Genomic DNA, 12,639 nt, shown 5'->3' on the forward strand with positions numbered 1-12,639 from the left:
CCTGTGACTGTCATGTTTCAATTGTAGACCCTCCAAAGAAGATCGATTCACATGATAAAAATTCTGGAGATGAACTAGTATGGGGGATTTAAGCTGGTAAAAGAGAATGAAGTGATTTCAATCCTGGCTTTTTGTTTTCCAGTTCATTTATTCCTCTGGTTTTCAGCTGCCTTTGCAGCTTGAGGAGAAGCTAAAACACTTTGATTTTCATTCCTCCTCCAGCCTGGAATTAGTCAACAAAAAGGTGACACAAACTGAAATCTTAGACAACTTAACTGGATGGGAAATTCTCGGTGAGACAATGTGTTGCATACCAGAGTTATTCAGAAAGAGAATTCTTGTGATCCTGCTGGGCCTCGCTACGACATGCACCATTCTCCCAGCCAAGTAGGAGGCACATTCCAACATTGGGCACTGCCCTTTTAGTTGTGGCTGCCTGGAGACAGGATTCAGCCACAGGTTCTGTGCCGCTTTAGGCCGTGACTGGTGATCTGTTGTGTCGGAAACTGAGAGCTCAACCGAATTTGAGATCCTTGGCACAACATATTCAAGCACAACAGCACGCAAGGTACTCTGGTGATCTGTGTAGCTTAGTGCGCAATCTAAATAAATATACCCAGTTACGACTGGTGCAAAGACTTTCTCACTTACCTGCTGGTCAATGGCCCAACCAATGGATTCACTAAGAGCTGCACAATTGCTTTTGAAGCAAATAACAAGCCGACACGAATGTTTTCATCTGATAAAAATGTATCATTTTTGCTGCAATTGACGCTTGCAGCGGTTGTCTTCAAACCTACAATGGGAGCTTCTGTTGTATTTCTCCATTCAAACCCTTCAGTTCTTGTAGTGTTCTGAGTCATAAATTGGCCATCAGTAGAATATGCACTGTCAGGGAAGGCAGTGGAGGGCAATGCTTGAGGGTGTTTCAGTGCTGCTGAGTTATTCATTTCCGCCATATGTTGATTGTATAAGAAACTGGGGATGATTGGTACTGAAACAGAAAAAAAAGGAACATTATTGTTGACCGGTTATTAAATTCCCCTTATGTGAAGAGTGAAAAGATGTGGGCCATTTTAGACTTGGGTGATGGTCTGTGGGATTATAGTTGAGCTCTCTGAAGTTACCGAACATCCCAAAGGCAATGGCTCTTTGTAATAACTGAGAGTTATAATTTGGAGACACTTACCACTGGACATAATGAAAGGTACCATCTCTCCACATAACCACATAACTTTAGACACAAGACAAGGGTGGGGGGATGCTGAATAATTTCTTTGGCATCCATACAGTTCAGAAAGAGGTCATTTAGTCCATCAAGTATGCACCAACCCGCCGAAAGAGCAATCTACCTCGGTCCATAACCCCCCCCATAACCCTGCATATTGATCATGGCCAATACACCTAAGCTGCACATCTTTGGACTGTGGGAGGAAACCGGAGCACCCGGAGGAAACTCACGCAGATACGAGGATAACGTGTAAACTCTACACAGTCACCAAAGGCCGGAATTGAACCCGAGTCGCTGGCGCTGTGAGGCAGCGGTGGTAACCACTGTGTCACCGTACCACCCATGTAAAGCAATGTTTTGTGAACATGCTGTCCCACAGGCAGGGAAACTGTGGATTTCAAACATATTTTCTTCCCGCGTGCATGTTCGTCAGGTAGATACTGAGCCAATAAAGCAAGAAACATCTTTCAAGAAAAAACATAAAACATGTCAAGCTGAACCTCCTTATATGGTTCAGAACAACCACTGTGGGGGGCTGGGGAGCAGATTGCTTAGCTGTCCACCTGATTGGAACTGTGGAGCAAGAGGCAAGCAGAAATTGAGGGGGAGGAAGCAGAGCTACAGTTTACTGTTCATTGTAGTGTGCGGACCTCAACCCCTCAGTGTGTGAGATACTCAGTGAGAGATTTGGTCCCTCAGTACATGGAAAGCTTGGGGGTGCCATTCTTCTAAAATCTCTGCCCTTCAGTGTTATTCTCCCTGATGGCCAGAATGTTATTTGTAAACTGCACACTCCAGATGACACTCAACTTCAACTTACCAACAACAGTTAACAGGGTAAAGTCCAGAAAGAGTGCCAACCAAACAATAACCAACACCATTGTCCTGGACTGTCTTGCCTTCTTCAGATATTGCCATGCTCCGCACTCCTTTGCACATGTCAGTATTTTCATTCTGGGCGAGTAGCTCTCTTGTCAGCCTGAAACAACTCAACACATTGCTCATCACAAGCAGGTAACCCCAACCTCGGCCCCTAATCAATACCTTTAATTAGCGCACACCCCTGATGGGTCTTCTGACAATTCAAGTAATCTTTCCAAGCAGAGACCCGTCAGCTCCTACACCTGGTGGAAATCTGTGTACAGATTCAGGTTGTGTGGGATACAGGTCTACCTTTTTAGTCAGAACCCATCATTCCAATCCGGGTATTCAAATAATTATCAAAATATTTTGTGTTTTATTTGCATTGGCACAGCCAAAATGGGGAGAGTTTGCCCCTTCCTGTGGATTGATTACTCTTGTGCTGTTTTGCACAAACGGAATCAATGTTGTAGGTAGCGAAGTACAGTAGGAGGAGCCTGGACTTCAAGCCTAAAGACATCGGCAAGAGCAAAACCAACTGAGCCAAGCTGACATAGTGACGATACTGAAATAATCTGATGTGATCTTTGCTCTCCATGTCCAAAGACTTAATAAGTGAGGAGCTGAATGTTCAATTCAGCCCCTGCTTCATGAATGTGAAGCCAGGTGAGTGACAATCCATGTCAGCTGTGGACTCAGGGAAGCTGCTTAAATGGTCTCAGACATGTCCAGTTTGAGACCTTGTTAATTTGCAAGCCTTTAGTGGGAACTCGGCTCACCTCACCGCCATTGGGATTTCAGGATGTTTTCCTGAAATAAATTCCATTCCTTTAATATGATTTGGGATGGCCAAGGTTTCAGGGAAGCAGATCCACCTGGTGCCCTGTGTGACCCCTTGCCACCTCTCACACATATTGTAGAACTGATAAATTAGACGGATTAATATTGAGGTAAATTTGTCAAAAAACAAACAAAAGGGAGACAAACAAAATCAAAATGAGGATCAGAATATTGGAGAACACAAATATAGACATGAAAAAATTAACAAACCGACTTCATAGCATACCTGTTTGCAAAATTGAAAGCTAAAGAAGAAGTATAGAATTGTGGAATCTTAGAGCACAGAATGAGGTCCATCATGCCTGTGACCGCTCTTTGAAAGAGCTGGCCAATTCATCCCGCTTCTCTACTCCTCCAAAATGCTGCAATTTTTACCTTTACCAGTATTTATCCAATTCACTTTTGAAAATGACTACTGAATCTGTTTCCACCACTCTTTCAGACAGTGCATTCCAGATGATACCAACTCGCTGTGTAAAAGCATCTTCCCCCTGGTTGTTTGGCAATTTTCTTAAATCTGTGTCCTCATAGAAGAATGGTAGAATCCCTAAAGTGCAGAAGAATACCATTGGGCCCATCGAGTCTGTGCCGACCCTCTGAAAGAGCACCCCATTGAGGCCCGCTCCCCCACCCTATTCCCATAACATCACCTTTGGACCCTGGGGGTAAATTTAGCATGGCCAATCCACCTAACCATGCTCATTGGACTATGGGAGGAATCCGGAGCACCTGGAAGAAACTCACGCAGGCTCCACACAGACAGTCGTCCAAGGCCAGAATTGAAATCGGGTCCCTGGTGCTGTGAGGCAGCAGTGCTAAGCACTGTGCCACTGTGCTGCCCTGTCCTCTGGTTACTGACATCTCTAGTTGTGGAAACAGTTTCTCTCTACTCTCTTTGGGTAATTTTTAACATAATCATTAAAACCCCTGAACCTCATGAATAGAGTGCGCAGGATAAGTCTAAAACTGACCATTGCCATGCCTAGATGTGAACATTTTTCTTTTATCTTTCTTAAGATTGGCAGCAAAGCTGTACTTGCACCATTTAACAATTATGGCTTACCTCCTCCACAACGTACTCTGCTGCGACCCTGCAGTTACAGCTTGTTGTCCACTCCACTATACTGTGTACAGTTTCAGCTGCAGGTGAAAGAGAAATGTTTTATGAGCAGAATGTGACAAAGGATTTGAAACAAAACATAGCCTACAAAGCTGCTGCTTCCTTTCGTCAGATGGGGAGGAAATGAATCAGGTACCAGGCTTCATTTGAACAGAACATTTAACATTGCTGTGATTTTGTTTGCTCAAGATAATCCTTGTTCAAATCTTTGCAACTTGTCTCCTTATTCAGGCTCTTTGAGGGATGAAGCATCCAGAGCAGACGGCTGTTGAAAACTTAAAGTACTCTTTATTAATTCACACAGTTTTCCAAGGAATGTATGTTTTATGGAAAATAACAATTGAATAAGACAGAAGAAAGAAAGAGTGAATGATACACAACTGACACACTGCATGTATAGTGGTAAGGATGTTAAGGACACAACATTTTGGTTCACAATAAGAGGTCTGACTGGGTCCATCAGGGTGCAGCCAAACATACTCTAGACCACATTTAAAAACAGGCAAACTTGTAATCTTCGACAGCTGGCAAAATGATGCAAACCTGATCCAGTTTGCCTTGATTACTGTTAGTGATGATCTATCAATTATTAACTGTGGGTTTGCCCAGTGCCTAATAATCTTTATCTTGGCCAGCATTAATAGCAGAATCAACATCACATTGTCTTTGAATAATTTCCTGTCACTAAATATTCCCACTGCAGGTAATTTGAGATGAAGCATCTGATGTAACATACATTTTCACTATTTGCATCTCTTGTCTTGATTGTCTGAAGTCATTCACACTCATTCCAACCATACTGCTCTTTCTCATATCTTTCCAATCTGGTTATCTTTGAGCTGAGAGTCCTTCAGCTTTGGGGCTGATATTATACTTCCCCTCCCTTCCCTTCTTTCCACTTTCCCTCAGTTGAATGGAACAGCAGCTTGAAGCCTTTTGACTGATGAGAAAGAGCTGAAGAGATCTCCAGCCACGTGTCAGATAACCCAACAAGAATCCCTTCATGTGATTCACAGTCGAACTATATATATTCTTCCCGTTTTATGAAGGGAAAAGGTGTGCACGGTGAATTCCCGTGCAGCTTTTTGTCTTCTAGCTCTTCCTCTCTGTCTTTCTCTCCCGCTCCCTCTTGTTTCTTGCCTCGTTTGTTCTTATCTTCTTCTCTAGAATTCTCAAATGTGTGTATCTGACTCGTAGGACCTCTTTAATCCTGTCTCTTATTCAGTTCACCTCTCCATCTCCTCAATCGTTTTCAGCCTCATGGTGATCATGTTTTGCTTGACCAACCAGAAATGTTTTATGTGGCTTTTGTTAACCAGACATATTGTTTTTACCTTTGTTTTACTTTTTTCTTTCACCAACGTATCTCAAGGTTTTTACATTCCAGTTGTGCCAGTGTGCCACCCCGCCCAGAGGACATGCACCTGGGGGCCTCTAATCCCCTGGGAGATCCTCACGAGTGCTGTTCCATCTGGTCCCCATTTGTGGAAACCAGTACTGAAAGGCGCTCGCCTGAGGACTCCAAGGTGGAGGGGATAGATCCCAACGCCTTGGTTATCTCAGGGAACTGCATATTAGAATGAGACTAGCTGTCTCGCTCTCATGTGCAGATTTACCAAAAAGTGATCCAGCCCACAATGTGCAGGTTTCACATCGCGATGTCTCGCGAGATCACGTTAGATCTGACGAGGCGTGGCAAGCCGGGTAGATCCCGGGAGCAAAGTCTCCCAGCAGTTACTGGTCACATTGCACTGCGGTTCACTGCTTTTCAGGTGCAGCATGCTGTAGATTGCGTCCAAAGTGTTCCTCACTCTCTTATTGACAAGACGACAGTTAGAGTTTTAGTTCAAGAACTTTATGCCAGTTATAGCAGGAGCGCTAAGCATCTACTAGGTGGCTTGCCAGCTCCCTGCTTATAGAAAATATAGAGCAATTATACTTTAGTGTATTTCCCAAGTAATCAATTCACACCAATGAAAAGAATACATTTGTTTAAAAGTTATCTGTGTTCATCCACAACTAACAATTAGGATTACCTAATGTATTACATATAAATACAATTACCAATCATAAACAAGGCACGTATGCATTATAATACCGGCAAGCATATATTTGTATTTACTTCTCTACTAACTGCTAGACATGAGTAAGGTAAAGCTATGCCTGAACTGTGGTACTCATACTCCCATCCCATTGTCCAGTGATTCGGAAGACACACATGGGCAGCAGCTGCAGAATGATCAATTGAATTTGTGTGTGAAAGCTGTGTGTCTACATCCTTGCTATAATTGATATACCAAGGGTCCTTGGATTTGTATCTGTAGACTCTGAAACAACTGGGTTCTCATCACTCTGTCTGTGAGAATTCACCAGATAGCAAGCAGCAACCAGTGTGAGCCTGTTAGGTTTTATTTAAACATGTATGAATTGAAAAATATACATTTTTATTAAATTTGACATCTGTACAGTATACAATAGGTGAGCAAGATGGTCCGTATGTACAATTTACACATTCCCCTTTCCTCCTTTCATTGGCCTTCCCCCGCCCATCTTGCTCCCCCTCCCTTCCTTTTTGTTTGTTGTTCGGGCTCCATTTTGGGCCTTTTCTTCTGTCGTAGATGTTGTAGGCTTTCTTTCCATTTGTATTTGTTGCTGCTGTCCCTGTGGCTTTGTTGGGGAGGGCCCTCTGGCCCCCTCCTTGGTCTTTTCTGATGTCCCCTCCTGATATTTCCTTCCTTGCTGCCTTCCCCCTTTGTGCCTATCTGTGTGGTCCTGTCTGCCCTCATCACCCCCCCCCCCCCCCCCCCCCCAACCCCTCTCCCTTCCTATCCACTAATGGCCTGGAACAGGTCTTGGAATAGGTTGATGAATATCTCCCACGCTTTGTGGAAGTCCTCATCTGAATGATGTATTTGCTCTTCTCCAGGTGGAGAAATTCCAACAGGTCAGCCAACCAGTCTGCAGCCATGGGTGGTGCTGCTGATCGGTGGCCAAGGAGGATTCACCAGCAAGCGATTAGGGAAGCAAACGCAAGGGCATTGGCCCTCTTCCCCATATGTAGTTGTGGCTGGTCCGATACCTTGAAGACTGTCTCTCTGGGCACGGCTCCATCCTCACCCCCACAACCTTGAACATAGCGTCGACAAAGGTTGCCAGAACCCAACAACTCTGGGGAAGGCCCAGAACATGTAGGTGTGGTTGGCCGGGCCTCCCTGGCATCGTTCACACATCATCTATGGCGGTATGCATATGCATAGCAATTTATATAGTTGAAAGTACGACCTCCGACCAGCAGGTGGGGTTGGTGATCCACGATGTGACTCCACAGATCGGCAGTAGATAGAAAGTTGTACTAGAGGACAGTTGCATTAGAAGTAGCTCCAGGAGAATTCACTTATTTGTTACCGTTTCTATTATAGTTCGTAAGTTATCTTTCCACGTGTTCATTTTGTTCATAAACTAGCTTACTAGTCAAAGAACTAGATATTCCGTGTGCATCTTTACCACGGCCACAACACAGAACATAACATGGTACCAAGGATGTTGAACAATTGAAGATAACTACGGAGAAGATGGGACGAAACAGACCGATGAAAGAAAAAAGAAAATTCTTCCACCTGCTGGGTAAATTACAGGCAACTGGAACTCAACGCACGAAAGACTGAAGTTAGAGATGGCAAGTCTGAAAGCATCTTACAAGCTTCAAGTCACCGATAATGTCGCGTGAATTGGTGTGTTTTTAAGCAGCAATTCAAACTCTATGTTGCACTCCTTGGCCAACAGGCACAGCCTGACGTGAGGTGCATTGCGTTGCTGCTCACAGTAGCAGGTCCTCAAGCCATCAACATTTATAGTACTTTCGCATTCGACAGCGAAGCAGAAAGCAAGGACTTCAATGAAGCAATAAAATACTTTGATCAGCATTGATCCCTGAAAAAAGATGAGACATTTGAGCGTTATATCTTTTGCACATGTACTCAGAAGGCAGGCAAATCTTTCGATAGTTTTTCAACTGGCTTGCGGTTGAAGGAGCAGTCGTGCAATTTCAGTACGTTAAAGTCGTTGATGGTCCACGATCAGATAGCGTTCGGGATATTGAATGATAAGGTACGTGAGGCTACTGACTGAAGAAGTGCTTCAATGCTCTTTGTCATACAAGCAAGCAAGCTGCACAGCAGATTAATACACTCAACTGAAATATTTTGGTGGCAATGTGGAAGAAGTCGCCACTGCCGTAAGCTTAATGACACATTCCAGTAAGAAACATGGTCCTAGTGTGGATGGCCATTTTAAATGGCCAACCGGATCTGACATTTTGTAGCAGCGATGCGCCAATCTACATGGGCCTCGACAATGTCCAGCATTTGGGAAGGTGTGTTCCAAGTGTGGCATAACAAATCACTTTGCAAAGCAATGTTTTTCTCACCCAATAGTGGACCAAACATGATCAGTCAACGTGATTGATGAGGTGTGCATTGAAGACCTTTTTTTCATTGACCTGATTTCTACTGAGGACACAATGCATCCGAATATGCAAAGTAGAGAAGTCTTACTTGCCAGTTGCGGCAATAGTGATGCTGATACCATGGAAGACAGATGGACGATTCCATTGCTGATCAATGGTACTTTAATTAAATGCAAGTTCGACACGGGAGCGATGGCCAACCTTCTATGTCAGATTTGAACAGCTGAGAGCCAAAACAACAGTCATCAATAAAACATGACTGCTGAGAGACTACAATGGGAAGGAGATTGCGATGTTAGGCGCATGTGAGCTCAAAGCATGGGTACACAGCAGAAGTCACACCATAACATTTTCCATTGTGGACATGGAACATGAGTCCATGACATGAGTCTTACATGGCATACAGAAGGAAAGAGCTGATTATAAAAAGAGAAGAGTCGAGGACACAGTTGGTCGACCGGGTAGTAGCCGCGACAGTGAAGACAGAAGCATCGGAAATAAGGCCAATATACAAGAACACACAAGGAGTAGGAAGCATCGCTTCAAAAGGCTGAAAGAGTTGGTGACTCAAAGACCAGCCAGAAAACCAGTCTTTCAAAAGTTGAAACAAGATCACAAATTCGGTCGAGGGACAGAAGACCAACAAGAAGATGTCATTAACCTGAAAGACTGAATGTGCAATGAACTGTGTAGAAGGGATTGGTTTGAAATTGTGATGCATATCATGTTTTGTAAAGCACAGTTATATTTACTAAACATTCATATTTCCAAAGGAAGGGGGCTGTGGTGATATGCATATGCATAGCAATGTATATAGTTGGATGTATGACCTGTGACCAGCAGATGGAGTTGGTGATCCACCATGAGACAACACAGATCGGCAGGGGCAGCATGGTGGCACAGTGGTTAGCACAGTTGCTTCACAGCTCCAAGGTCCCAGGTTCGATTCCGACTTAGGTCACTGTCTGTGCGGAGTCTGCACGTTCTCCCCGTGTCTGCGTGGGTTTCCTCTGGATACTCCGGTTTCCTCCTACAGTCCAAAGATGTGCAGGTTAGGTGGATTGGCCATGATAAATTGCCCTTAGTGTCCAACAAAGGTTAGGTGGGGTTACTGGGTTAAGGGGATGGGGTGGAGGTGTGGGCTTGAGTGGGGTGCTCTTTCCAAGGGCTGGTGCAGAGTTGATGGGCCGAATGGCCTCCTTCTGCACTGTAAAATTTGATGATTCATACTAGAGGACAGTCGCATTAGAAGTACCTCCAGAAGAATTCACTCATGCGTTACCATTTGTGTTATAGTTCATTAGTTACCTTTCTACATTTTGTCAATAAACTATCTTATTCATCTCTGTCTGCATCTTTACCATGGCCACAACACAGAACATAACATCCTTCACCTCCAGGAAGAACCTGTTTATACGCGTTCTCGTTAGGTGTGCTCTGTGCACCTCTTTAAACTGCATGAGGCTTAGCATGCATTGCGGAGGAGGAGATGGAGTTGGCCTTGCTCAGTGCTTCAAAACCTGTATGAATTTGAACCCTTTCAGGGACAAAACTGCGGGCTTAATCTTATGACCCTGTGATTTCTGACTGCGCCACCTGTTGCAAGGACTGCTGCCTGAGAATTCAGCCTTCGCCGCATTGCAGCTTTACAACGTAACTGAGCCATTTTTCTGATTAGGCCATGTCTTGTGAGATCAATGGCTGCCACATTGTAATCTATGAGTGGGTTAAAATCGTAACAAATAGAAAACGAATAAGGCAGATTGCAGAAGTAGAAATTTTACCAATGGGCTCTGTTGGTGATTAACTGATGGCTGAAATGTGTAACATTTAAAATAAACAAGTGTGTTCTTCACATCATTCCGGTTTGTAATCTTGTTGGCATTTGTATCCACACTCTTTGCTGCTCAGATCAAAATCACACCTTTCATCTACTTCACCCAGAGACATTGAAAGGAATAATCATTTGATGCGTCTTCATTTAATTTAAAATTCATTACTGTACGTTTTTGTGCGTTGTAATTTTTGCTTTTGAATTGGAAAAGTGTTGACCAACATCAATTATAGATAAATTTTGTTCCTCATTGTTGTAGTACAGTACCCAATGCGAACAGACAAATTAGGAGCAGGTGTAGGCCATTTGGCCCCTTAAACTTGCTCCGCCATTCAGTAAGATCACAAGACCATAAGACGTAGGATCAGAAGAAGGCCATTTGGCCTATCGAGTATGTTCCGTCATTTAGTGGGATCATGGCTGATCTGATATAATCCTCAACTCCACTTTCCCACCACATCCCCATAACCCTTGATTACCTTTCTGATTAAAAAAACCTGTCTGTCTCAGCCTTAGACATAGTTAATGACCCTACCTCTCCAGGCGTCTGTGGTAAAGAATTCCACAGTTTCACTACCCTCCGAGAGAAGAGACGCATGGTTGATCGAATTTTAACCTCAACTTTGTCTTGCTGTCCCCAATAATGTTTCAGCCCTTTGCTTATCAAGAATCTATCTATTTCTGCCTTAAAGATATTCAAAGACTTTGTCAACCACTTTTTGAGGAAGAGAATTCCAAAGTCTCACAACCCTGAAGGGAGAAAAGAAAAACGTGCAGAGATATTTTTTTTCTGCTGCTTTTGTGGGAGAGTGAATCTTCCTCACTCCCTCCCCAGGCCTCCAATCTGCCTCCTGGTCTCCAATATCCTCTTTCCTCTGGCCTTGAATCTTCTATGACCCTGGCCTACGACCATTCTGGCCTCTGATCTTTTCCCTTGCTCTCGCCTTTTTCATTTCTCTCTCCCTCCTCTCCCCCTCTCACCCCATCCCAACCCCACTGCTGTCTGGTCCCGAAGGCCTGCCCTCCAAACAGCCACCAGCCAGCCTCTTTATCTGGTTGCCTGCATCTGGGAAATGTAACCAAATCCTGCTGCTGAGTTGGAAATAAATATAAGCCCCAGGACTAGCCAGTTATTCAGCCAACGGCTGCTTAATTTTGAAAACATGAACTACTGACCTGAATTTCAGATTAATTTTGAAAAGGTTTGCTGTGTTCCTCAGAACATTGGGAGAGGAGTAGCCAATTGAACCCCTTCAACTTTGCCTGCCATTCAATGAGATTAGGACTGATAGACCTAACTCAATTCACTCTCCATTATGCTGTCGCTCTAAATACATTTGGTTTACAGACACATATCTCAAATCTCTAAATTAACAATTGACTCAGCATCAACCGCTATTTGTGGAAGTGACTTCCAAACTTTGTAAACCTTTGTGGGTATAATAAGAAGTCTTACAGCACCAGGTTAAAGTCCAATAGGTTTGTTTGACCGGCATCCCCACATCATGGCTTTGTGGGTCTATAAGTGCTTCCTCACTTCACCTTCGAAGACACCTTTGCAATCTTTTGTCAATGCCTCTCCACCCAGCTTCCCTCCCCACAGGAAATCATTGTTGCCTGCTGAAGAATGGCGCTGCTCACTGCCGCACAAATACAAATTAACCAGAAAATAATTTCTCGTGATAGGTTTAATTTCAAAGAAGATTTTGTTTGGTAGCCAATTGGATTAGGACCTCTCCACATAATGTCTTAGAACTTGGTGTTCGACCTTTTAAAATTTTAGAGCAGCCAATTATTATTTTTCCAATTAAGGTGTAATTTAGCGTGGCCAATCCACCTAACGAGCACACCTTTGGATTGTGGGGGTGAAACCCATGCAGACATGGTGAGAATGTGCAAACTCCACACGGACAGTGACCCAGAGCCGGGATTCGAACCCGGGTCCTCAAAGCCGTAGTCACAGTGCTAACCACTGAGCCACATGCCGCCCCTTGATGTTCGACCTTCACGACCCATGACCTGAAGACCAGTTGCAATAAAATGTTGACTTTTACATTGAGCAAGGCTGAAGACAATGTAACTTGATTATCCCCCCCACCCCCAAGTTCAGAGCATTTCCCAGACCAGGGAACAGGCCCTGAAGCCAAATCAACTCTCAGGGATCCTTTCCAGTACCAAGGACAGCAATACGCGCGTGCGCACAGCTCCAGCCAGCTGCTGTACCCGCATGGCGCGCCTGCGTGGTCGGCCTGTTGCCCACCCGGGTGGGGAGGGGAGGGGGCGAAGGA

The 12,639-nt window shown here is 44.2% G+C and overlaps 1 protein-coding gene across 1 annotated transcript in view; it reads right to left on the minus strand.

Annotated features, from left to right (window-relative positions):
- The window catches only part of LOC119957535 (chromaffin granule amine transporter), a 28,870-nt gene extending 26,686 nt beyond the window's left edge, over positions 1-2,184 (minus strand). Inside the window, exons 1-2 of the mRNA XM_038785680.1 lie at positions 2,052-2,184; positions 652-994 (exon numbers count right to left, since the gene is read on the minus strand). Coding sequence (XP_038641608.1) covers positions 652-994; positions 2,052-2,184 — 476 coding nt within the window. The remainder of the gene's footprint in view (positions 1-651; positions 995-2,051) is intronic.
- Between the last annotated feature and the right edge of the window lie 10,455 nt (positions 2,185-12,639).

This window comes from Scyliorhinus canicula, chromosome 26 (genome assembly GCF_902713615.1).
Source record: "Scyliorhinus canicula chromosome 26, sScyCan1.1, whole genome shotgun sequence".
NCBI lineage: Eukaryota > Metazoa > Chordata > Chondrichthyes > Carcharhiniformes > Scyliorhinidae > Scyliorhinus > Scyliorhinus canicula.